The sequence below is a fragment of the Diadema antillarum genome, unplaced genomic scaffold (genome assembly GCF_040938485.1).
Source record: "Diadema antillarum isolate AM-2024a unplaced genomic scaffold, OU_Dant_1.0 seq00000423_RagTag, whole genome shotgun sequence".
Taxonomy (NCBI): Eukaryota; Metazoa; Echinodermata; class Echinoidea; order Diadematoida; family Diadematidae; genus Diadema; species Diadema antillarum.
Window position 1 is genome coordinate 969,757 of NW_027271406.1, and position 27,173 is coordinate 996,929.

Here is a 27,173-nt window from a genome sequence, read left to right on the forward strand (position 1 = left end):
TTGCTTGATTTCACTTAGATAAATGGAGGCAATGTAAAAACCCAATAATGCTATCTGAGTCAAATGGTCTCCACATCTCTCATTGTCCATGTCATACTTTAGTATATGGAACATGTGATGGTACTGCACAACATCTGTTTGAAACCAAAAATATCTTATAGCTAAATGAATTTCCACATTTGGACAGACTGTCAAATCATGTCACAGAGGTAAGTGATCAAAAGTCACCAATGATGATGACCACTTCATTCTACACACATGTCTATGAAGAGAGACACACAAACAATCACTGTCTGTGTAAGGGGAAAAAAACAACTGATAAGAAAAAGAAGAAGAAAGACGGCTTCACAGCAGACTAGCTGGAGACTGATGTCGGGCAACAGCCTTGTCTCCTGTCCTGAATAGATTTACCAATGTAGGCTACAGTCTGGCCGAGGTTGTCCTGGGAGCCAAATATCATTCTACGCTTACGACTTGTGTTTAGAACCTGGAAGAGAATGGGTAAACACAATACAGTAATGCAATTGTATTGTTCCAATCAATGAGGAATTCACAGGCAAATAAAAAAAGGGAGGCTTTAATAACAGAAAACAGGATACTAAATACCTTGTTGCACAATTTCATCGCAAGGGTCTCTAGCAATATTGCCAGCATAAAAAACTTTGTTAAAATGTAGAATGCATCAAACAGTATCACTTCTTATATGTATTACATTGTACTTAGAGAACTACAACATTCTATGCATATGTTTGGATTTTAATCCTAAGTATTGCTTTTTACATAATCATTGTTGAAAGTGGTAAATCCAATAAGATTTTTAATTTCTACCAGGCTGATGAAATCAATTCATATTATGCTAGTATTCCCATTGACTTTCAAAAGCAGCTCAACCATTACTATCAATGTTTTTGTTATATATATATATATATATATATATATATATATATGTATATATATATATATATATATATATATATATATATGCACACATATAAACAGTACATACATGCATTAAATAGCAGCTTATTCCCTGTCATGATAGATAAAACATTATGTGTATACATAGATGCCCCATAAGGTATCAATCTCTCTCCATTATATCCACACATATTTATAAACGTGTATCTACAGTGCACTCCCATTATAACAAACACGGCTATAACAAAATTCCGGTTACAACGAAATAAAAATTCAGGCCACAACTTTTTCATCGTGTTGACTTATGCAGTTTGTTGACTTATGTGACATCAACTTGCTTACAAAGTTTACTGTATAACTATATGATATATATATAAATATATATACACACACACATATAAATATATACACACATATATATATACACATGTTTTATTTTGTTATTCTTTTATATATTCCAGTTTATATCATACAGATCTGAGGGTAAAGTGTGTAATTTACATGCTTGTTTCCAGGACCGTCCTGACGTCTTCCATATGCCTGTTGACTTCTCTTGCTTTTCAAAGGGGCTGCGACTGAATAACAGTCTTGTGAGCTCTCGGAGTCAAATTCTGAGCCGCAAGGCTCTGGAAGCTGACTTTTCACACCAGGAGATATCAACGATGACCACAAGGACTGTTTGCAGTCCTCATCATTCTGGGTACCTGGATATCAAGCAGGCATGAACAATATATTGCTCTACATGCTTACTTACAAAGCTGAAAGTATAAATTCATCTGCATGGACTCTCTATACAGCTGATACAATTCTTCTGTGCTTCTTCATGAGGCATTTTCAAATTTATATCATCTTACTAGTTTCTTATCTTGGTATTTCAATATTACTTGGGAAGTATTTTCCAATGACATACAGTACAATAACTGAATTTGCAATGTGTAACAGGTGATAATCTCTATTTTCATCAATTGAGAGTGACTGTAACTTATCAATGTCTTTCAAGTGCAAAATGGCATTAATAGAACTTTAGGTGAGCTTTTACCTATGGACTCCGGCAGTTTCAAAGAAAAGTAAATCTCCTGAGAGCTGTCATCATCATCACTTTCAACGACTGGAATCCTTTCTGGAACCAAGTTCTTTCTGGAAGATGCTGGGTATATAAAAACAAAATTTGACCCAAGGTAATTTTCACGATTTTCACTAACTCTCAGAGAAAAATGCTTGAAAATATGCCATCTATATTTGAATTGTTTTTAACCCTAAAAAGACTGGGGGGGGGGCCTAAAAGGCCCCCCCCCCCCTCGACATTTCGCGCGATTACTCTGCAACACGCAATGCTCTCGCCGCGATGCTCTATGACTTTTTTCTTTCAAGTTTCCCGCACATTTTGACACCAAATTTGTGACGCCCGGGGGTACGATTCTGAAGTTACATAACATTTTGTACATGCATGTGAGGCCGAAAATGGCTCAAAAATGTGATTTTGTGTACAAAGTCAATGCAAATTGAGTTTTTTCACATGGTTCATATAAATATGCTTATTTTTACTCTCAATGGCTAAAATCAATTTGTTTTAGGAGTATTATGCTTGAAAAAGTGTCTGCCACAAATTTTGCTTAAAAAAACAACAAAAACAAAAGGTCAAAAAAACAAAAAATACATAAGAAATTCATGAAACAATAAAATAATTAAGAAATTAATTTTGATACCGAATTTTTTTTCAAGTGCATTTGCTAAGAATGCCACAAAGAATAATTAGACCAAAAATGAGCACTTTTGGAGCTTTATTTACTGATTTAGATCAAAGAGTCTGATTTCTCGCATAAATTAGCATAATTAATCAAAATAAAGTAAAAGAAGACTATTTTGGAAAATTTGAATATACTATCTTGTAGATTACATCGCACACTACCATTGTGCAAATTTTCGCGGCGATCGCGCGATCCACGGCCGAAATCTTAAGGGGGGGGGGGGGCCTTTAGGCCCCCCCCCAGTCTTTCGAGCTACCAAAATAGCCCAGTCTTTTTAGGGTTAAAGATTATCAAATGATGGTGTTGTTTCAAAATTGCTGCAAGCACACAAACTTGCACAAAACTGCTTAATTCAAACAGCACTCACCCTCAAAAAAATAAATAAATAGATAAATAAATATATGACATATAAATAAAAACCCAAAACATAGATTTATTTCTGGAGGCCTCAGTGGTAAATTTCTGCTGCAAGATGACTACACATTGTGATCTAGCTAAGGTTCAGGACCATAATGGCAAAACCTGTATAAATCCGAAGATATCACAGCAATAAAACTGCAAGGTAATATGGTGAACAAAGAAGGAACAGTTTCTTACTGAAGCACATCTGTTCAAGAAATGAAAATTTGGAAACTTATCTACCATTTGACACAATTTCAAAGTGTATGAATATATCAAAAACAATGAAAAAAAAATGTGAGTGCTTTCTGAAGCACAATGCTATGGTGTTTTGAACTGACCCGGTAAAATGTTGAAATGCTAATCTCATGCATGCTTCACAAGAAACAGGAAGGTTATTACAATGTATCACACAGATACTGATACTCCAAAGAATGCATAATCAACTCCTTTTTAAACATGAGGGAAACCTTCCATAACAAAGTTTAACTCACCTTGTGTGTCCTCTTGTCCAAAGTGTTGGTCAGTCTCAATGACCACCACATCTTCATTAGACAGGTGCAACTGACCACTTGGTAATTTCTTTCTAGGCTGTGAAGCTGGTGTGAGCTTGGTCTTTCTGGATTTTGCATATGTCAAAATTGACCTGAAAAAAAAAATGTCATTTCTTTGTCTCATACACTGAAGCTGTTATTTTGTAAAAACATTGCAAAAGGTTGAAGAATAAATTGGCTTTTTGTGGCTAAGAATGAAGGCTCATGCAGTACACTTACTACCATATCCAATTCATAGCAGTATCATCTTATTTCCCTGAATAGTATATTGAAGCCATGGAAAGATGCTGTGAACATTCAATAAAAATTAAAGAGAATGCAAATGATGCCTTCCTTCATCCTGGCTGAATACCTTTGTACGCTGAGCTAATATTAAATGCAAGATATTGTAATATCCACTACATCTCCAGAGATATTTAGCAGAAATCACATAAAGGTGAGCTTTTATATAAAAAAAAATGTATTATGGACTGCAATGATGAAGTTTATCAATATTCATTAATTGCATAATAATAGCATTCAATCTGGACAAACATGGTCTTGAATTTTGGCCTAGTGTCAATAGACTTCATGAAAGCCAGACTTGATTCTGGTAAAGCACCCCCCCCCCCCCCAAAAAAAAAAAAAAAAATGATGTCAAATGCATTACTCACAGAAATGAATGAAATATCTCAGTGACAAGAAAGTGTTGAGTATTTCTAATATAAGATACTCACTTCTTTGAAAACACCTCTTCAACTGCCTGCTCTACCTTCAAGACAGAGGTAGAATTCCTTCTAGTGTCTGGGTGTACCTTCTGGCTGGTCTCCCTGTGCAGTTCCTTGGGCTCATCTTGAAAAGAGTACTCATCCTCATCACATGAGTCTTCAGAGGAATAACTCTCCAGGACATCTGTGGAATATTTCTCCAGAGGCTTAGATTTGAAAGGTATTGTGTTCACACCAGGAATACCCCTTGGTTGCTGGTACATACGCTGCCTTGTTTTAGCTGGCATCACATATGACGCAGGGCCACTACACTGCTGGTTGCTGGCATTACTTCTGCATCTCTCTGTACTGTTTACTGCACTTGCAAGAGCTTCAGTCATGTTCCTCTGGTGGGACTGTTGACATTTATACATGTCACCTGTTTGGGCACTCTTGCGTTTCCTTTGTTTTCCTGATTGTGCTGGTGCCGGAGCACTGGTAGTGTTTGAATCTTCATCCCCACACTGGCTGTCTCTGGCTGATATGCGTGCAGACTTCCTCTGTGGCTGTACCGCTACTGTACGAGCTCTTTTTTGCCTCTTCCTTGATCCAAAGTGGGTCCTACTCCTTGACTTTTGTGTGCATTTTTGACGTCTGGGCTGTGATGCTGACTGAGTGCTCTGAATGTCAGGGACAGAATTTTCCTTGTGCATTTGAGGAGCTACAGCTGCAACTGGAGAAGGTCCCACATTTTTCTTGCTCCAGAGTTGCTTTCCAGTTGCATCATAGTTTGGGCTGCTGAATTTGTTGGCAAAGTGGCTGATACAGGATGGCCTGTTTCCAAGTCCTTGGAAGCCAGATGATACTGAAATGCTCTGCTGCTCACGAGAAAAGTTCTGCACTATTCCTGAGTGCTGACCAATAGGGTAAGACTCATGTGCCATCAACCTTTGATTTGAGGGGGGTTGATTGTATTGAGCAGTAGCTTGCCTTGTAAGATGTTGTGGCATGCAATAATCATATGTAGATATATCAGAATGGAAATCTGTACTTTGGGCACTAGCTGATTGATTCTGGAAGAGATTTGAGGCTGGGCGAGTATTCGCTCCACCACATCTTTCACGATTGACCATTGGTGGCTGCTGAACTGACGGATTGAAGTAGTGGCTGTTCCCCTGGTTAGAGGAGTTTGCTCTGGTAAAATTGGATTGTTCCATTGACTTTGGCTGTAACACATTTCCACTCCACACTGGACCAGATACGTGCCTTTGTCTGGCACCAACTGCACCATCAGCTAGAGCAGATGTGGAAGAAGGATAATGTCCCATCCTGTCTCGCTGTGGATTACCCTGTGGAGCTCCTACATGGTGTCCACTTGCCGAAGCACCTGCATCACATGCTGCTGTGACCTTTGACAAGGTGGCATGGCTCTTTTCAGTTTCCTCCAACAGCTTGGTTTGCTGCTCCGTGATGTTCAGCTGGCCTTCATGGACCTTATCCAAGTGTTGCCTTGTCAAGCTCTGCTGCTCTGTGCACATGTCTAACATGGCTTTCAACAAATGCTCATTCCTGTCCTTCTTTGCTAAATCCAGTTCAGATTCCAAGATTCTAATCTGTGCGTCTTTCTGTACAGGTCGGGGAAAAGAAGTTAACATTTATTTTCACTCATTGCTTCACTTTTGTTGAACACAAGTCAAGCAATTCATGACCAATTTAGACATAGCAATCAGAAATAGTGCACATTAGATATTTCATGTAATAGTAGACAAACATCCTTCAAAAAGAAGTACAAAGAGTAAGGTACCATACCTAAACAAACATATATGCTGACGAGGCATGTCCTGGTGTTGAATCTTTATGAATATGAAAGTCTCTACCGGTACTTTACAAACTTCTGCCGTTTTTTTTTCTTCAAATGACAAAGAAAATCAAACTGAAGAATCTACTTAGTGATTTAAAAAACCACCTACACACACCCAAGACTACAGGGTGATACTGTGAAATCATACTCAGAGATGAAAATATTGCACAAATGTAGGGTATTGGAAATAAACACGCACACATTCAAATGAGCCATGTCCTGGTGTCAAATATTCATGAATATAAAAGTCCCTGGTTTACAAACTTATGCCATTTTTTTTCTTCTAATGACATAGAAAATCAAATTGAAGATTGAAATCAACAATCAGAAATACCTCCTACCCACACCCAAGACTACAGGATGACATTGTGAATTCATACTAGCTGATGAAAATGATGCCATTCACACCACTCTTTTTTCTCTCTTTTCACTGTATGCAGCTCTTAGTATATGGATATATCAAGTCAAGGGAATACTGAAGTCTACTTTGCCATGGAGGGGATTTTCATTTTAAACTCAAGACAGGTTTCTTTAAGTTTACTCTAATGAAATCAATTTGCAAGGATGTACATGTAAGGGTGAAGGAAATCATACATTACATTCATACTTACAGAGGCAATGGTTTCCATCAAGCTCTGAATTTGAGTGTCATGGTCTTCTCTGGTCTTCAACATGTCAATGAGCTGCTTGTGGTACTGTGAGAGCTCCCCAGTGACTGCATAGTAAGATGGAAAAGGTATAATGTATGTGGTTTCTGAGAAATATTTGTCCTCATGCAAACATATGAGAGAGTGCACAGTATATCTAGATGTTCATCTGGCTGTGTAACAGCAGATGCGCTTTAAAATCCAAAACCAGTGATGCATACAAGCCATCATTGCAAACCAACCACATGGTACAGTAAAACAAGAAATAAGTGGTTATTCATATACAACAGATATGCACGACGTGAACACAATACTGATTATTGAATGATCTGACTTGTAAAGCTACCTCATATATGTTAGGCACCACAATTTAATCTGAATAACATATGATGATGCCATATCTCAATGAAGTGTTTACACGAAGCTCAGTGTAAAAACTACAAAAACATGTTTTCCTGTTACAATGACTATAAGATGAATATGTACTAAGATAGATTTGTACTTTCTACCAGCAGTTTCACTTGCATTCTGCAAAACTTGTAGCAGATTTTTTTCCCCCCCAGGATTTGAAGACAATGCTTCTTATAACAAAGGTTCAAGAATGTAGCCAATCACAAGCACTGAAATGAGTCACACATGTGCTCTTTATTTTCTTACTAAACATAATCTTCATATCACCATCATATACATACACAAACGTATAGACAAAAATATATCAAAAATACACAAATCATTACACTTCTCCGACAACTTTCAAATTTTGTTTACATCTTGTTTACATCAAATACATGTGCTGAAAAAAAAAATAGGCCGGCAGTGATAACATATAAGAGATGTCAAACACTCATGTATGGAAACGGAGATATATATATATATATATATATAAAAACACACAAATCATTATACTTCTGCAACAACTTTTATATTTTGTTTATACATGTGCTGAGAAATAATTTAAGGGGGCAGTGATAACAAGAGATATCAAACACTTGTGTATGGAGACAGAGAGAGAGAAACACAGAAGGGGTACTTGTAAAAAGGAGATAGCAAGAAAGATAGAAAGAGACAGAAGAGAATACTAGGGAAGAGATATGCAAAAAGATATAAAATATCAAATATATTTGTTTTCATCTTCTATTTCTATCAAAATCATCATTTCAATCCATATAATCTCTTAACTTTGCTATCTTTTTAACAATACTGTACATCATTATTGATCAAAATTAGATAAAAACCAAACTACCTTATCCATATAAATCGTATAATAGATATAAAATATCAATCTTATGAATGCAGATGTGAAATACACACAAAATATATGGATCAGAAAAAAAAACATTCCAAAAACTCACAGAAAATATTACAATATCATAACATTCAGGAATAATTATTGCACAACAAAAATATTGTAAAAATGTGGCTTATTAAATTTCGATCGCATGATTATCATTATGACCACTGATGGACGGGGAGGGCGCCCCATGAAACCGTATCAAACGGACATTGTCATATTGCTTGGTATACTCTTTTGATGTAGAGGTATGAATATTGCAGAAAGATCTCTAAAGACAACCAATAAACTCTGTACACCCCTGAGAACCATTATTTAGATGGCGATTTTTAAAACGTTGCGCTATTTCGCGTAAAAGTAATTTGAAGAGAGGGAGAGAGAGAGAGAGAGATAGGAAGAAAGAAGCGAGGGCAAGAGAGAGGGAGAGAGATAGGAGAGAGCGAGATAGGTATAAAAGCCCATTGCCATAATGCCTCATAAATAGTGCATCCGAACAATAAAATATAAATTATGTAAATTATGTAACATACAAACAATCTGCAACTTAGTTTGTACAAAATACCATACAAATAATATATCATTACCAACCTGATTAAAAAGAATTCAACAAATCAATGGGATACGGTACTGATCTGTTGCGGAATCACTGGGTTTTGCATCTTAATTGTTCTCTGACATTTGATTTGCGTAAATCTCTAATGTTCTTACATAGGGGTATGAGGCAGGGAATCTTATCATTTGAAAACAAGTTCTCATATCTCAAATGATAACCAATGTACTCTGAACACCAATGAGAACCATATTTGTAAGGTAATTACAAAACTTTGCACTATGTCACAAAAAAGTGGTTTGAATAGGGGAGAGATAGAGATGCAGGGGAGTGTAAAGAGTGTGCAGCAAAAAGCATAACTGCACACTCACTGATGTTACAATGTATATACTTTACAAGTGCAAACTTAATCAGTTACAAGCACACAATCAATCACTTCTAAGCTTCTATTAAAGCTCGTGCTCAGTGCTTGGAACAATATCTTTGAACATCTTGACTTTTGAGCAAGTTCTACATGTAGCTGACTGGTATTCACCCATAAAGGTACAGTGTACAAGAATAATAGTTCATAGACCCATTTTTATCAAATAATGCACAGGTTTAAGTTTGTGATGTTAGTGGAGATGCAGCTCACTCTAGAGTATGCACAATGTCGTGCATGTTTCACCATTGTAAATACACTCCAGAGACTCCAACCCAAAGCACCTTCTGATCTGGAGATTCTCCCGCCTGAAACCCCTAGCAAACGGGAGACTCCAAATTGATGTGTGCGAAGCGCGAAGTTCCTAGGGTTCTAGATGCGCTCTTGTACTATCTAAGGCTTATTTTTTCAACACACGATAGTAATAAAGTAAGAAATCCTTTCCAACGGGAGACAGAGAGCCAGGGCGGGAGAAATTAAATCTCAAACGGGAGAACGGGAGATTTTGCAAAAATGGGTTTTCGGCGGGAGATCTCCCGTCGAAAACGGGAGAGTTGGAGTCTCTGACACTCGAATCTGCATCTCTGCTAACGCACTCTAACCTGTGCATTATTTGCATATGTCATGAATCATTTGAAAATGGATACTGTATAAGCTGTTATTTTTGCGAGGGTTTAATTTTCATGAATTTCGCAAATCACAGTTGGATCGCGAATTTAAAAGCACGCGAATATATCTCCATGTGCTTGGGTAATAGTGGATTTACGTTAGCGTCGGCGTCAGTTCGCGAAAAACAACATCTAACGAAAATGTCTATGACCTCCTCATTCACGAAAATAACAGCGTATACGGTTATGGCACATAAAGGTTGCTGCGTACAGTAGGTGGAAGACCACTGTCAATCATACATCATCAAGAGATAATGTTATGCTATCAAGTGCATACCTAAGATTAGGATTTCATTATAACATACTTTTTGTGATGAGATCTGCACTTCGTTTTGTCGTCTCAGCGATGTTTGAATCCAAGTCCTTCTTTATGGCAGATGTCGCATGTTTGACTTCATTTGAACACTCCTTCACAATGGCTATGAAGGTGTTGATGAGATCTCTAACATAAAAAGTGAATGAAGGAAAGTAACAATTGTGACCAGCCAGCACTACCGGTACATACCAAAGGGCAGTGCATACACTTGTATGTTTGCATCAGAACATATTTGTGCATCGTCAAAGTGAAAATACCATCTAATTATCATGTGACTATTACTTGTAAAATGGTACCACAATCACATCAGTTTAAGCCTTCCTTCAAATTTTTATCAGCAGATTGTCACATCAATATCTAAAACAATCTAGCAAAACCACTACTCCTGGACTTGGAGAATATGTGGATTTTTACAATGGCTTTGGCAATTTAAATTAATGAGCTTCCATTACAATACCAGCTTGTTAAGTAAAATTTTGGCAAGTCTAGTCTTGACACTAATACATCAGAACACACTTGAATAAAAGCCTACTAAAAGTGTTTAAAAAATGTCATTTAAAGGGGTCGTATAGCTTTGGTTGAGACCTTACTTCAGGTTTCTAACATTTTTTGTTGAGATAAGGAGAAACCTCTTACAAAATATGAAAGAGCATGTACTTCAAAGAGGAATTCAACATTTATTTCAAGAAAATTGATTTCGAAATGGCTGAGATGTCCAGAACAGAACGATCCTAAAAAAAGGTACATACATATTGTAATAGAATTGAATGTTTGATGTTGAAAAACGTGGAATATACCGTACATACTACAGTGCACTCCCGTTATTACGAAATGCTCGGGACTGGCCGTTTTCTTTCGTTATAACGAAATTTCGTTATAACCGAACAAATACAATATATAACAAAAACAAGGTAACCACCCATAAATATGTCATATTATGTTTGTTGAATACTCATCATACACTGGATAGCTATGTGAAATGGGATGGTACCTTCTTAATTTCGTTTGGATGTTACATTTAAAAAACAGCATAAAGTTGGTTTTTGTCACACAATAAGTCGTATAGAAAATGATAGTTAAGGATTCCGTTACAGATTTATTCCAAAGAGTATTTTCTTAAGTTCGTTACTCCGAAAGACTCTTTGTTCCAAAGTTTCGCCATTCCCGGGAATCCAAAGGTTTGTTCATTATTTTGAAGCTTCGCTTTTCCGACGATTCGTTATTCCGAAAGTTCATAATTTCGATATAAATATATTGTTCGTTTTCCGAAGGCTCATTGATCGGAAAATGAAATGAGTTTCGTCATTCCGAAGGTTTGTAAATGAAAAAATTAGAATGATTCACTGTTCCGAAGGTTTTTTAATCCGACAATGAAATAAGGTTTGTTATTCCGAAGAAGGTTTGTAAATCCCCCCCCCCCAAAAAAAAAAAATGCGAAAGGTCAGTTATTTCGTAGGTTCGGTTATCTTAAGACGATTATGAAGTTTGCAATTCCCAAGTTTTGTTAGTGGACACACCTTCTTCACCTTTGGATTAACGAAACTTTTTTTAATGTTCCGATTAACGAAAGTCTAGAATTCCTATCATTTCCTGACTAACGAACCGTTGTAATAAGAACCATATCTCATTGTCGGTTTAATGAACTTTAGTAATAACGAACTGTTTGAATAACGCCAAAATGTTCGTAATAACAAACCCTATTTCATTTCCGAACCAACGGACACTTAGGTGTATAAGAATCTGTGTGTTTTGTAATAAAGTACCTTCGGAACAATAAAACAAACCTTGTTTAATTTCAGATTGCTGTATTACAATAATGCAAGTCCCCCTCGGAAACTGTGCAGGACACAAGGAGCGAATACGTACACAGTGATGTGAAGCGTTCGCCCATGCACAGACGCTATAAATGCTTATTCCGCTACGTATTTTCGGAAGCGATTCGCATTTCGTTATAACGGAGCACATTTCTTTTGTTTTTCTCTGTCAGTGGTGCTCAGAAAAGATTTCGTTATAACGGAAATTTCGCTATAACCGTGTTCGTTATAAGCGAATTTTGTACCACAGACTTCAATGGCGATAATTTTGGGACCAGAAGTTTTACTTCGTTATAACGAAATTTCGTTGTAACCGTGTTCGTTATAACGGGAGTGCACTGTACCAATGAATTGATTGTTGAGTTTAGCATACCTATCATCTCTTTCCTTAGCCTTCTCTCTGTTGAGGTCCTGTATTTCCTGCATGCTCCTGCGTCTGGTTAGGGACGGTTTCCTTGATGAATTTTCTTTCTGGAACAATGGTGGCTTGGACATATACTTCATGTAGAATTTCGATGATGCATTCTGTATCAAAGTGAAAGCAAATCGCTGCATGTACTATCTAGAATTACACCTACAACCCAACAATCACTTCATATACTGTAAAACGAGAAATGTTCGCGTGCATTTTAATTTCGCGAATTTCGCGAGCGACAAGATTCGCGAAATTAAAATGCATGCGAAATTTCTTATCTACACTGTATGCATTGAACGCAAGAGGCAATTCGCGAAAATTTCTTGCCAAGAAAAAGGCCGTCGGCTCCAATTCGCGAAAATTTCGTGCCGCGAATATATCATGTTTTACAGTAACAATAAACTGTGTATCAAATGAGAGGATAAAAGGATTAAATGTCACAGGACACAGTCTTTAACGTATAAACATATCGATACATGTGTACTGTGTCTCTTTAAAAGACAAACAAACAAACAAACAAAGACGCAAGCTTTTGACTAGGGTTGCCATGAAATGTTTGCTCACACTAATATATCTAACTTTAAATACACTGTATTTACTGTAATCATCTCCCTTTCAGCCCATCATCTTCATTCTGCACTCTTGTTCAAAACATTCAAAAGGCTCAGCTCATTTCTCTACTTGACCCAGTTGCAATAAACATATTACAAAATCCTTCACTGTACACACTGGTAACAGACTGTTTAGCATGATATAATCAGTGCCCTACTCTGCGCACTCTACTCATCACACCTACAATTATGTATTTTTGCATGATCAAAGCTTCTGTGTGCATTTAGTCCATGTGAAGCAATGATCGCTACGGTTACAGAGCTTTGACCATCACTGCTCTGATGCTGTATGTATTTAGATGTGGAACAGCCTTTGTCTCTCACATATTAAAGATGCTATAATGTATATCACCAGATTCCTGGTTACGTAGAAAATACATTTGTTCAAATCTCTGTTGGTTTGAATGGGATATATACAAGTACATGCAAGATAGAAAAATATATATTAAAACGATAAAAAATAAAAACATGAACACACACACATGTACACACACACAAATTTATGACATCAATCACTGAAACTATGACAGTAAACAATTACACTGTGAACAACTGAAAATAAAATTGTACTAACGACCAATAGTGTGCCACACAGAGTAACATGGAAGTTTGCCTTCATGCCTGCAATCTTTCCATGAATATCATATCATATTTCACCTCATTTTGTTGAGAATAAGTCTGTTGCTGTGACATCATCATCTGGGAGAACATATCAAATGAGCTGGACTGAGAATTCTCCATTTGGGAGGCCATGGTCTGTGAATTTGCAGCACTGCTGGAGAAACTTTGGCTTGAGTTTATGGCAGAGTCATATTGACGATCTCCTCTTTCAAAACAATGCTGGAAATTTTCACTGTGGATGAGATAAAACAGCACAAGCCTCTTTTATTAGCTATATAAGCAGAGAGAAAAAAAAAACCCATTTAATATGGAAAATTCATGACTGCATTATTATCAATGCTTTTCTAAAGCATACATGTAGGAGTACTGTGCTACATTTACATGAACCTTGAGTTACAAAGAACTTAATCGTTTGAAAATTAACTAACTCTTGTCCTCTTTTGCAAGATGAATTTTGCTAAAACAGTCAAGTTTCTGATTATCACGGGACACAAATCACATCAATGAACTAAATCAAGACTATATGTATGTGTCTGCTCTTTTGTTGTTGTTTTTTTTAATTTTAATTCTTGCTTAAGATTATCTATTAACTTCAAAACGACAGATCATCATTTACTTACAGAGATATTGAACTTCATTACCATTCTGGGACTTTGTATTGTTTAATTACCACCTTCGGTGAGTACTTTATTTCACATAATTTCTTGAAAATGTTTTGTATGTACAATACAAATATTTTTATACCACAACAAAGGTCAATAAAGAAATATGACAGGAAAATACCACTGCACATAGTCTAGTAATCATTCTCAATGAGAGATTTTTTTTTTCACTCATATCCTGGCAAGCTTGATGTAAACTTGATCTTCCAAGTCTTTTCTTTTTCTTTTTTTTTCAATAGATTTAGCATGAAAAAGTTTATTTCAAAATTCATAGATCTCTTTTAAATAAAAAACATGGGTATGAGGCTAATTTGTAGAACTTGTACATAGTGGCTAGCGGCTAGAAGTACAATGAACACAAAAAACTTTCTGAAATATCAAACTAGATATATACACTTTCATAACTAAAAGGGGAGTTTGACAAACATCTTACAACATGCTATAGAATCACTAGATCATCTAATTTGTAATCATGTTTAAAGTGCTTTACATGGTGAATGTCTCTGAATAAAAAATGAAAAAAAAAATAGCTAGAGTTTGTTCAAATAATATTGGATACGTTTCTCATTACTCACCGAGGATTTGAAGAGAAGAGCTCTGATGTTTGCTTTAGCATTTTTATGTCAACTTCAAAGACATGCTTGGTCAGACATCATCCAATGTTGTCATTTGGCACACAATTCTTGAAGTAGAGAAATTTGAAAACAAAGTACAAAGTACAATTAGTTTGGTTGTTATTGTTAATGTAGGCAGTATCAGAATTTAGGTGTTTTAATTCACCATGGCCAATAAAATATAATGTTCAACTTGCTCTTTGAAAACTGATAGAGTCAAGCACACTTAAGTAAAGACAAATACTCACTATCTTACTTTGATTTAAAGAAAAACTCTACAACCTAGAGACCACTTTCTCTAGAGAGAGGATCTAGAAGTTTTCCACTAGAATTTCAAGATCCAGCTTCTAACGCCTTCTGGAGGACAGAGGCTCATCACTCCTCCAAATGATGTGTGCATATAGATAAACCATCAAATCCGGATCCAGGTCACAAACGGGGGATGTAGTGCCAGTGCAGTGGGCCATCGTTCCTAGCTAATCTAGATCTAGGTTCTAGAGAGGCCCAACACTCTAGTAGCCTGACCAGATGCCATGCGCTTCTCCTAACGCTGCTTGGGGCACTGTAGGCCTTAACCAGTAACACGTAGGCCTACGTGTTGGGGTACGTCACTGGTGCGCTTACATGTAGGCGTCTCCGTGCACCAGTGTACAGCGACAGGACTGTGTATCCAACAGCGCGGAATTACAGTTCAGTTCAAGAACTCTTCTACCTAAACTGTGTTAGACCGTCTATATGGAGTATTATAAATATAACACGAATCCATTTGATGATTTAAATATGGTAAAAATACACGACTCACTGTCACGTGACTCTGTTCCCAAATACAATAATCTGGCACAAGGTCACGTTTATCATCAGATTAACTTTATGGAAATCTACTAATACTCCCAGAGTAAAGCATGGATGGGGTGATTGTGCTTTCTCTGTTATGGGACCAAAATTGTGGAATCGGTTACCTAGCTCTATTCAGTTAAGGCAACTGTCATCTACAGAAACATTCAAATCCAAACTTAAAACATCACACTGAGGACTAGGAAGGATCTACTGTATGTATAATTACAGTCTACCATATGCGGAACAATTGTAATTTTATTCTTTAGTTTATCTGATACTGCGTACCATGACCATGTGACTGCTAGGTCCTTTGACCTTGGGTGCATTTGAGCGCTCTCCTAAAGCGTACCGTACCATACTGTACCCGTGCTAGAGGAGTGCTCGAACGCTCCTAAAGTGTATCGTACCGTACTGTACCGAGCCAAAAGTGAACCACTTCCCAATGTGCTCCAAAAGCGTACCAAAAGTTCACTGAAATTAAAAAAAGCACGCGCGTATCATGCGCATCCGTGACGTCACAATGTAAAAACATCATTCTCTTTGTTCGGGACAGCTCAGCTATAAGTAGCTCAAGCGCCAGGTGGATGGCATTCTTGCTACAAAAATGCGTGACCTTTTTTTCTTGAATAAAAATACAATTTAACTCCGAGGTATGGTTGGGTGTTCATAATACCGGACACCTAACGTTTTTCTATAGATAGAAACGTGAAAAATCTCACAATTTGCCTGAAATTTTACTCACGTGTGGAGAAAATACTCCGGATTCACAAGCGCGCACTGAAAATGCGATCTGAGGTACGCGCTCTTAGATGGCGGCTTCGAACGCGTGGGGTGTCATTTTTTCCGCACTCAGTTGCCCTGCTCATTTCAACCGACCACCTTGACAATATGTATAAAGGGCACTTAAATGCGTTTTTTCGACAGGCCGCTGTTATTTTTCTAGCCGTCATTTTTCCCCCAATAATATTTGAATATATTTTGAATCCTTCGATATTACTTTTGAAGGACAGTTTGATGAATTTGAATTGATTTTCATTAGGAAACTTTTCATCATAAATGAAATAAATTAGATGAGGCGGCTTGTTTTTTCACATTCATGTCTCGTTCCTGCATCAACTCGTACGGTCGTAGCGGGCGACAAAATGTTTATGTCATGTGTATGTGTAACGTGTGTGCACGATCGTACAAGCGGCGGTGACAATTTTGCGGTCAAAATCGTCAAATTTATTACGGAAGGATACTCTACATCTAACAACGAGTCAGCAAAGGTAGGCCTAGTTATATGTAGTTACACGATAAACCTTATTCGAGTTTGCTAAATTTTGGTAATTTAGAGGGAATACTAAGTTGTTTTCGCTACATTTTACTCGGTAGCGTAGCCCAGTGCAGTGAAGAATCGAACACCGTTGCGCGTAGACCCATGCGTACATTTTCTTTCTGTACGCGCAATGCCATTATAGTGCGCGGTCGGCCGATATGGACCCGGACGGTGTGTTGAACACCTTACTCTTTCTCAACAGAGCGCTCGAACGCTCCTAAACTGCCACAGTTCGGTATTTCTAGTACGCTTTGGTTCACTTTAGAGCGCTCCAACGCACCCCTTGTCCTTAGTGCAGTGTCTATCACTACAATTACCCTAAATTTATTTGTTTGTTGTTTGCAATTTTCTTCTCTGTTGAGTGTTGTCATGAGCGGTAGCCTCTAGAGTCTAGATAGGGTGAATTCAAACGTAATTATATACGTATGGGACTACAAGAACAGACGACTCGGATAGACCTCTAGAAGTAGATGATCTAGACCTATAGTTTCAATTTCTAGACGTGACAGAGTAAAAAAGCATCTGTTTCCTGTCAGGAATCGCACATAAATTCCGACTGTTATAACTGGACACTATCTCACTGACTGTCACCTTCTCTCCACAAAAATCATATTCAATGTTTGGCAAAACAATTTAACTTACCCGCTGCGCTGCGTGCGGCTTTTTGTTTGGCGAATAAATTGCAAGCGGTCGATCAGTAGTGCGAATTCATCGATCGCGCGATCGATATGGCGATCCATTCGTCTGTGTGTGTGTGTGTGTGTGCCACGTTCTTTCAGTGGTGTACATGTGTATGAAAGCGGAGTGTACGTGTGTGTTGTTGTTGCTGTTTTTGTTGATACATCATAAAAGTGGAAACAAATTTTGCAAGTTATTGCCAACTTAATCTATTTCATACGAAGTAATCAAGATTTTTGGGGAAAATAAGCGAGCTCTTGAGTGCCCACTTCTGCTGTTTAACTGAAAAAGCAACGGTAGATACTAGTATAGTAGTGGGGAGCACAGAGCGACAAGCTGCTCGCCTCATGAATATTTAAATCTGCAAGACAACCACCTGCCATTCAGGAAGTTTACCAAGCCGTGACCCTAGAAACCAGACGGTGTATGTGTTGGGGTAATAATAAAGGCATAAACACTGTTATCACTGAGCAAACGTGTTATCGCCGCTGGTGTTTGGAACGCTCAGTGGCATTTCTTCGGTGATATTTTCTGCGTTTAAGGTGACTAAATATCGAGAAACAGGATCAAAATGGGAGGACACAAGAATCAGTCTGGAAATAGCCAAGGAAGTTGGGTAAGTACGATATACTTATTGAAGTGACACGAATCTTTTCCAAGACATAATTATGTGAGAAGAAATGGCCGGTTCCCGAGGCGAAGCTGTATGTTGGGCGGCTGAACCTCCCTTCGATAGCGTGAGATTCTGAAAGCCGCAAGCAAAATAATTAACGTGCGATATCTCTGTAAATGACAGATGCATATATGTCGAGCTTACAATGGATGTTTCTCAGTCATTTGTATAACAAGTACATTAACGAATTATTTCGATATACATCACACAAAAATAACTAACATTTATTGTTGAACAGTCAAACATGCAATGTATCTATGCATTGTATTGAGCCGCCCTTGGCTGAGGTCGAATTCCAATTACAAGTAGGGCCTATACATGTGTACATTCTCATATATATGGTTAAAAGCTTTATGTGTCATTTTGTTCTGGCAAAATATATGCCCCTTTATTTTTAGTTCACATAATTATTTATGTTAATTACTACCAAATATACTTTCTTGTGATTTATACATGCAACATACAATTGTATACATCTGTGTTGGGTTGTGAATTCCAGTATTTACCAAAACCATGCAGATGCATGACTACATATTTCAAAACTAATATATTGATGACACCAGTCTCCCAACATAATCATCACTTTGTAGTCTAACATCCAAGATGTGTTTGTCTCTCAATTTCTACACCAGTTTCCAACCGGATACTATGGCCACTTCAGGAGTAAGCATCGCAATGACTTCATCAATCAGTATCGGCAGCAGGCCAAGCCATCTCCACCCCAGAAATTCCATGACAAAATAGCCGTAAGTATATGAAAGGGAACATGAAATATATGAATATATATATTTATGATATGTAAGATATATATGCATATGTTTCATACTTTTATGAATTCAAATATCATACAAATGTATGTGTGCATATACTGTTAATGAAGTTGTTTTTCAAAAAAAAAATTGCATACAGAGTGACTTATGTGTGTATACAGTAGGATTACAGTACATGTATACATACAAGTATATACTGTATATACTATTGTATGTCTTCATTCCTGGTTATCACAAGAAATTTTAAATTGGAAATGATTAAATGATTTTATATGTCAATAGATTTCTCTGGATTGGAATGGATTTGGTCCCATGCATTCAACTCCAAGGCAGTGTAACATTGCAAACTTTGCTTCCTGTACTTACTCTTAGCCAGGATAGGGGGACAATGATTACAATAATGATGCAGATGTTACTACAGTGATAATAATATGATGATGGTAATGATGATTATGGTAATTAATAAAAACACATTTTATAGCAATGTTGATGACAACAGCATTGAAAGATATAGTGTAATTATGATGAAATCAGAAGATAGAAAATCATATGAACATGTGTCATAATTTGGATTGAAGTCTCATCATAACTCCTAGATTGTTTCTCTTTCTTTGTCAGGACCGGCCTACTCATCATCACTTCTCTCACCATGACAACCGCTTCTCATTCTTGAACACTGTCACCAGCTTTGAGGGGGTAAGTGCATTTTCATTACTACATGTAGTACCTGTCATGAAATTCAGCTAAAACTTGTTACTGCTGATGAATCTACATTTATGTGAATATATGTATTCCTTAATGAATGTCATCTTAAAGAAATATAGATATCTAACAGAATTTTGTTTTAATTTCATCTGTGTCAGAAGTCATTTCTACCTGGTATTTCTGTGCCACAATTAATCTATTAATCTGGAAATTACTATATTCTGGTGGGTGTAGACATATTTATCTATTTCAGAATTTGGCTACCTGCTTGACTAGTTATGCATTCAATGTCATAAACTTTACTCTTAAGCTGACTTCATTTCTGTGTTTGTTTGTTTTTTTCTGACAGAAACTCGGCAAGAGAAAGGTCCAGTCAAATAACAAGAGTAACTTCATTCCAGACTTCATTGCCTGGGTTCCACACAAACGAGAGCTGGAATCCGCAGGACCCAAGGTCTCCATCTATCGGGACACCTTCAATACCAGAGGGACATCGGTCCCTGTGCCACAGATTCTGGTGCCCAGTGTCAGAGCCCCAAGGCCACCAGACCCACATCGGCAGCCTCTTCTATCGACTCCTTTCATTGACCCGGCTGTGGCAGAGGAGGAGACAGAACCCCTGGCAACGACATACCAGCTGACTCATAGGCACTCTCAACCAAACAGGAGTATCAACACTAACATGAACACTGGCACCATCGATACGGAGCCCATCCCTCCACAGAAAAGCATGGCTTTCCTGAATCCTCGTGTTGCATCGATACACGAGCGGCCAGCCCCATCCTTGACGAGGCTGCGTCGATCACGGGTGGCATCGGCGCCCCTCTTCCGATCCAGCGTCGCTGATTGCATGGTTTGGCACAGCCACGGAGACACCGAAGAGGTTCAGGTTCTGCCTGCACACAGGCCTCGCCCTAAGACTGTCATTGGCTTGCTGCCTGATATCTCAAGGACTGAAACTGGCGATGAAATCAGTGGCAACACCGCAGTCAGTACTGCGGGCTTCTCAGAGCCAAGCCATTCCTCTCACTTTGGCATCACACCATCTGCAACGGTAACAGTTCCCATGGAAACAGGATCAATGTCTGCATCATCACAGCCAGTGCAAGACACGAGTGTCAACTACTCACATGCACCAACACAGAGTAGTTGTCCCCAAGTCGGACTGAGTGACAGCATTTGAATGTAGCTGGCAAGTGCTTGCTTGTATTTCAAGAAACTTACCATGACTTGTGAAGACATAGATGGTTAACTTGTCGGGTGCTATTCTTTGTCAGAAATTATGTGATGTCCTAAACATCAGATAAGCAGCTGAAATGCACAGGCAGACTGAAAGCCAGATTTCATGACGAGATAAGGTTGCTCATGGGAGTGCTCATCTCAATCATGTGACTGTGCAAGTCAATTCAGTGTAAAGTGACAGGAATATTTTCTGTGCGCTAACCTGTTCAAAATAATTTGCATCTGGCGAGAAGCTAATGCTGAGTTTGCAAATAAAGCCTAAAGCTGGCAGATCTTTAAAAAAGTGACTGATATTTCTGTGACCAAAGCTGACTTTTACACAATTTACTTTTTTAATAATGGTATTACAGCCATGTTTCATGTACCAAATGCTCAATGTTTGCTTATAAGAGCAATATTGAATTTCTGAGATTACAATACCAAAATGCATAAACTATAAAAAGCAGCAGCTTAACTTCTGTGGGCAGAAGTTGAGCCATGATTTTTGGCATTGAAACAACATTCCTTCAAAGGAGAGCATAGTTATGCCTTTTCTGGTGTACAACAATGCGATTCTGCTATTTTTTGACATGTGTGTGCTCTTGGTGTTACAAATACTTTGCGTGAACAATCATTTCTCAGGTGCTACATGTGACATAAGAACACAGAACACAAGTACGCAGTATGCAGTGTACATAGCTGACATTCATATGCCACCATTGCTTCACTTGTTTATCCTCATATTCTAGCTTATAATATTCAGAATTGTGCTAGTATCTGGTCAAAATATGGGATTGCTAAAATCATATGAACTGGTCTGTTTTTCATATACGCAAATGCTTTAACAACTACCTAAAGTGCAACATTTTGTACACAGTCATCAACAATTATGGGCAAAATGCAAACTGAACTTGTAGACAGTTGTTTTCAATATGGGAATATATGACAATGTGCACGATCAAATTTTTTACCATTGCTTTAATTTGGAAGCACACACAAAACATGTTGAAGACTTAATTACCAGCTACAGTCAGGTGTGAATTTGTTCTTCCTGTTCTTATTTTGGGTACACTATATTTTTTTTTCTTTTAGATATATAATGTGAGCATAATAAAAACCTAATCCATGCTTGAATGCATGGCCATGTTACAAAAACAGTGATCTCTGATATTGTGACAATTTTACAATCCGTCCAAAATGTCCAAACTCAATAGTACTTTCTTCGTATTATTCAGCAAGTTCTGAAACAATTACCAGTATGAAAATGCTGTTAGATTTTTATTTTTATGCTTGATACCTCATAAATGGATTTGTCAATTCTTCTAGGGTGAAATGTTCTTCCAGTTGTTTGGTTTGTTTGACATTTGTGTACCACTTAATGTTGTCCCCTCTGAAATACTTAAAACACACACACACACACACACACACAGATGAACTGAATTCACAGTTTAACTTTTTTTTTAGTTGTATTGATTTTGATGCAGATCTCTATGTATAAGATCAGCAGCAAACCATTGCCTTGATATATACATAGATACCAAAGTTCATGATCACATTATCAAATAATATTCACAGATTTGTTTCTTTGCTTGTTTCTCAATCGAAACAGTTAAGGTACTAGTATGATATGTACTGTACATTGAAGATTAAGTGTCAGCAATTACAAATTGTACTTCAAAATAACAGTTACTGTGCTTACAGCTTAACAATAATGTTGCAACTGAAACTTTCTAAATATTTTGGAGGTATTTCCATTGCAGAATGAATCTCACCCTACTGACTTGTGTAGATAGTTCATTACATGGCACCTGATATGAGGACTTTCTAAATCAGATGATAAATTATATTGAAACAACTCTAACATGAGATGTGAATTTAAAATGTATTAAATATCTCGAATCACTGGGGGAAAAAAAGATATTAAAGTATCATAAGTTGTATATACAGTTTGCTCTCCTCTACATGATTTTTTTTATACTTTGCATGTTCTCATGATTGCAGAATAAATTTGAGAATTTACATGCAAACAAATGTCAGAGTTTCTTACATTGTAAGATTGCATGTGATGGTGCATTTGTGTTTGTGTGTTGTACATTTGTATGTGTGTGCACACTGTAGGTAATGTATGCACTGCACATAATAAATGCATGATGGTAGAATTGTATTTTAATAGGCTATAGCTACAATTCACATGTCGCAGCATGGGCTAATTATTGCATGACACAGATTATAGCCATGAACTTGAATATATCTGAGAAGCAAAAGATCTTTCAGGCTCTGGAAATAGATAAATGAACAGCCACACATTTATATATATGATCAAGTTATGTTTCTGAAGTCAGTTTAAAGTGTAAGAAATGGAAACACAAGATACATTACTGTATATGTCACTTGTTGAGAAATCCGACAAGAATATACCTATGTACCATTCTTCATATGAACTTCATTGTACAAGTACATACAATGTCACACAACATCATTGGGAAAAAGTTAAGACATTTACCCATTACTCTGGGATACACATGATCAAGCCTTCCATATCACATGTCTTCCATGAGATTTATTATGCTACCAGAAACAGGTCTATATTTAACAACAATCTCACAATGCTTTGTAAAAAAAAATAAAGGGGTTGATAGTAGAAAACAACAGCACATGAGTCAAACCAGCTCTCAAATACAGTATTGAGTTTATTGTACTGTAGTAATCAATTTGACACCAATACCTATGTCATACAAAAGATAGAAAAACAATACAGAACATGTATTTCACTTTTTCACCACAAAGAAGAAATAAAAAAGACAATGTATCAACACATCTAGAAATTGATAGTTTCCATGACAACAGAAGCAGAGCACATAAAAAATGGTCATATGACACTTGCTGGGTAACTCCATCCACCACACACAAACAACTCCTCTGGGCTTCTTTCAGCTCACAAGTCAACAAAACCTGGTAAAGCTAGGTTCATGGATTAAAGGACAAGTTTGCTTCATAGCAAAACAAGCTTCATTGTTCGCTGGAAAAGCTGTGACATTTGATATTGACTAAATGCACTCTACAAAACACTACCCCTATAGTCTCTATACAATATTCCTTCACAACACTGCTCTGCTCTGAAAGATTCCAAGCATTCTTTACTATGGAGATGATCCAACAAACCAAGACCTTGTTTATTCTTCTTCCAAGAAGAGGAAGAGCTGTGAAAATCAATCCCTTCACCTTGTAGATGAGAAATCAGTCTCTACAAAACAATCTCTACAAAATCCATATGCTCAGTGAAAATCAAGATCTTGCTACAAAGGGCAAACAATCACTATTGTTCATCAGTTAGACAGATGTATGAATACCAGCATGATTCACCCTTCACTTTTGATCTGTACGGCCAGGACTGTTTACTGAAAATAAGATGTATAGGTGAATTGCCATCAGTGGGCATGTTGTCATACTTTTTTCTTCAACTCTTAAAGGGGAAATCCAGTCCAAATATAAGTTTGTCTGATAAGAAAGAGTAAAATATTACGAGTTCACCAGTATAATTTTGATTGAAATCGGATGAAAAATAAAGAAGTTATGACATTTTGAAGTTTCGCTTTTTTGGGGGGAAACAGTTCTAGAACAGTCAATATAACTATGCAAATGGAAAAGTGAGCATGTCATTCCCTCACAACTTACCATATTGTCTATACATAAAATTTTGAAATTTCCAGTCTTTCATTCAAATGCAATTATGCCTGAGGCTCAAATCCTGATATATCTAACTATCACTATTCTGAAGTTATTCAACCAGGAATAACATCATGTTTCAGACTTCAATGACAGAAACATTGAATTTTCGTCATTTTTTTTGTACATGATCAATGGAAAATTGTGAGGGTATGACATGGCTAGCTCACTCATTTGCATATTCACATCCACTGTACAGGAAATGTTGTGCAGAAATTAGCAAAACTTCAAAATGTCATAACTTCCTTATTTTTCATCCGATTTCAGTCAAATTTTTACCACTGAACTCATAAGATTTTATTCTTTTATCAGACTAACTTATATTTGGACTGGATTTCCTCTTTAATTGATAGCACATTCTGTGTGCTTCTGTAATACAATATACCAGGTAATTAAAATGTGTGTAAAGTCACTGCAACACTATCAAAGTTGCTCAACACGTATTCTTCTTGAACTGTACAGGAAATTTGTTGAACTATCTTTCTATTTGAGGTGAGTTTTTAAGTTGTCTGTTGCGACATAGGAGACACGAGTCCCCAAGGGCAGTGCCAAGAAATGCATGTTGGATTTCAGGAAATGAACGCAACCCTAGAAACAATTACAATCATTACACTGTTTTCTAGGAACTTCAAGATCAATGATTCCCCCTAAATTTGCACTAAACAGGCACAAAACTTTTCAACAGGTAAGCATTTCTGTTGTGAACAAAGTCTTGGCGCACCAACTTTTGAAGAGATGCAAATATGAGCTTGAAGCATTATGTGATCTAAATATTTGAAGTCTTTCTTATTGAACTGATCAAACAATAAAGCATTTTTTTTTCTGCCATAATAGCCTTATGTACTGTTTGTTACATGGGGTAATCAGCCAGTAGTACATGTATCAGCATGTATAATAAAGCAAGTGTTGACATTGTAATCCTTCTGCATATGGAACTCAGGCTTTCAGTGTGAGAGATTACATACATTTGGCAGCAAAATGCAAAGGTTCGTGTGGAAAACAACGATTACTGGAAAATCAATGTTAATGATTGAAACTCATATACTAAATATGATTCGGTAATTAAGATTTATGTAAACTTTACCACTGTTTTAGGGGTGTATCAAAGACAAGACAGATGTCTGTCAGCAAAGTTTTGGGAGGGACATTTTGTGTAAGACGAGTCCAATGTGTCTCCATCATATGACTGACCTTGTACGGACACAAAGAAAGCAAGTCGTATTGACAAAAGCTAGATAATCAATGATGGATTTTGCCCTCTGTTCAGCTTTATTCTATAGAACTGATACATCAGCAGGAATCTGGTAAGGACAATACAATACAAGTAAACACGAATTGTTCTGTGTCAAGAGTCATGCTGTGAGGCAAGACTTGAGAATTATAATTCTTCTTACCCTGCTAATTCACTTGTATTGCTGGCTTAAGTTTGGACTGGGCAACACTATCTTCTTCTTTTTCCATGTCACAGAAATCAGAGAATAAACATTTATTTCATACCAATCCCCCTTCCATTCATAGCCATTCAGTAATCATTCGACAAGATGGGACTTGAAAATTTACCTTAGAACACAACAAGAGTAGAATACCTAGTGTGAAATGTCACCTTACCCAACAGGTGTAAAGTTCTGCAGTATATCCATACGAACTGCACAAATAAGTCTGGATACGAGACTATCACCCTCGCAACGTATGTTGGCCCACTTATGGACAGGACAATTCAGAGAAGAAGCAAAAACTTTTTGTGGGAAAAAAGTTCACCAAGTGGATGTCAAGCTAATTTGAATTTTGTTACTGTTGTTGTGGTTGGTAGAATGTTGATGGGGATGTTGTCATTGTTAATCTACTTGTTAATATGGTTAATAATATTTGATTATGACTGGCTATACCTAGAGCGGTCATCTTTCAGGTTATATCCTAAAGCTGACAGTAGTGATTGGCAGTTTTCACGGCAGTAAGCAATCAGCTAAGGGTATTTCAGTTTTTGGCAATTTCAAAAGTTTCACTCATTGTAACATGCAGCAATTATAAAACTCTTTGTGAGATATGCCCCATATGAGATATTAACGAAATTGATTGAAAAAGACCTTAATTGTGCCAAGGGAAAACTGTATGTCACAATCCATGAAGCAATAAATGAAGGATTTCAATCAACATATGTGACCAATTTATATAATCTCTATCAGAGTTGTGGACAAATATAATTTCCTCTATCATATTTAGTGCTTAGATTTGATTTTTTTAATGTTTTCATGTCACATATCCAACTAAACGTACTCAACTATGTAAGCTAGACAATATTAGTACTCATTTGAGTATCCTAAAGAAGAGTGAACAAAGCTAAACAATACGTACCATTATTTGCCAAAGTAGAATTCAATAACAGGTACTGAATACACACATTGCAAAACAAAGCTGTATTGACTGGTATACATGACAAACTGGTATAAGT

General features: G+C 37.0%; 2 protein-coding genes across 2 annotated transcripts; one reads left to right on the forward strand and one right to left on the reverse strand.

The window, feature by feature from the left end:
• Nucleotides 1–355: 355 nt before the first annotated feature.
• On the reverse strand, nucleotides 356–14,834 carry LOC139732460 (uncharacterized). The gene is made up of 9 exons (XM_071643323.1): nucleotides 14,758–14,834; nucleotides 13,557–13,752; nucleotides 12,247–12,398; nucleotides 10,049–10,185; nucleotides 6,778–6,881; nucleotides 4,336–5,930; nucleotides 3,560–3,711; nucleotides 1,420–1,622; nucleotides 356–487 (listed from the first exon to the last, which is right to left on the reverse strand). The coding sequence occupies exons 1-9, from the start codon at nucleotides 14,796–14,798 to the stop codon at nucleotides 356–358; spliced, it is 2,712 nt and encodes a 903-aa protein (XP_071499424.1). The 5' UTR covers nucleotides 14,799–14,834.
• A 3,288-nt stretch (nucleotides 14,835–18,122) lies between these two features.
• On the forward strand, nucleotides 18,123–20,960 carry LOC139732426 (uncharacterized). Its single transcript, XM_071643287.1, has 4 exons — nucleotides 18,123–18,245; nucleotides 18,935–19,048; nucleotides 19,691–19,768; nucleotides 20,127–20,960. Exons 1-4 carry the CDS (start codon nucleotides 18,201–18,203, stop codon nucleotides 20,958–20,960), a joined length of 1,071 nt encoding a protein of 356 aa, XP_071499388.1. The 5' UTR covers nucleotides 18,123–18,200.
• The last annotated feature ends 6,213 nt before the right edge of the window (nucleotides 20,961–27,173 follow it).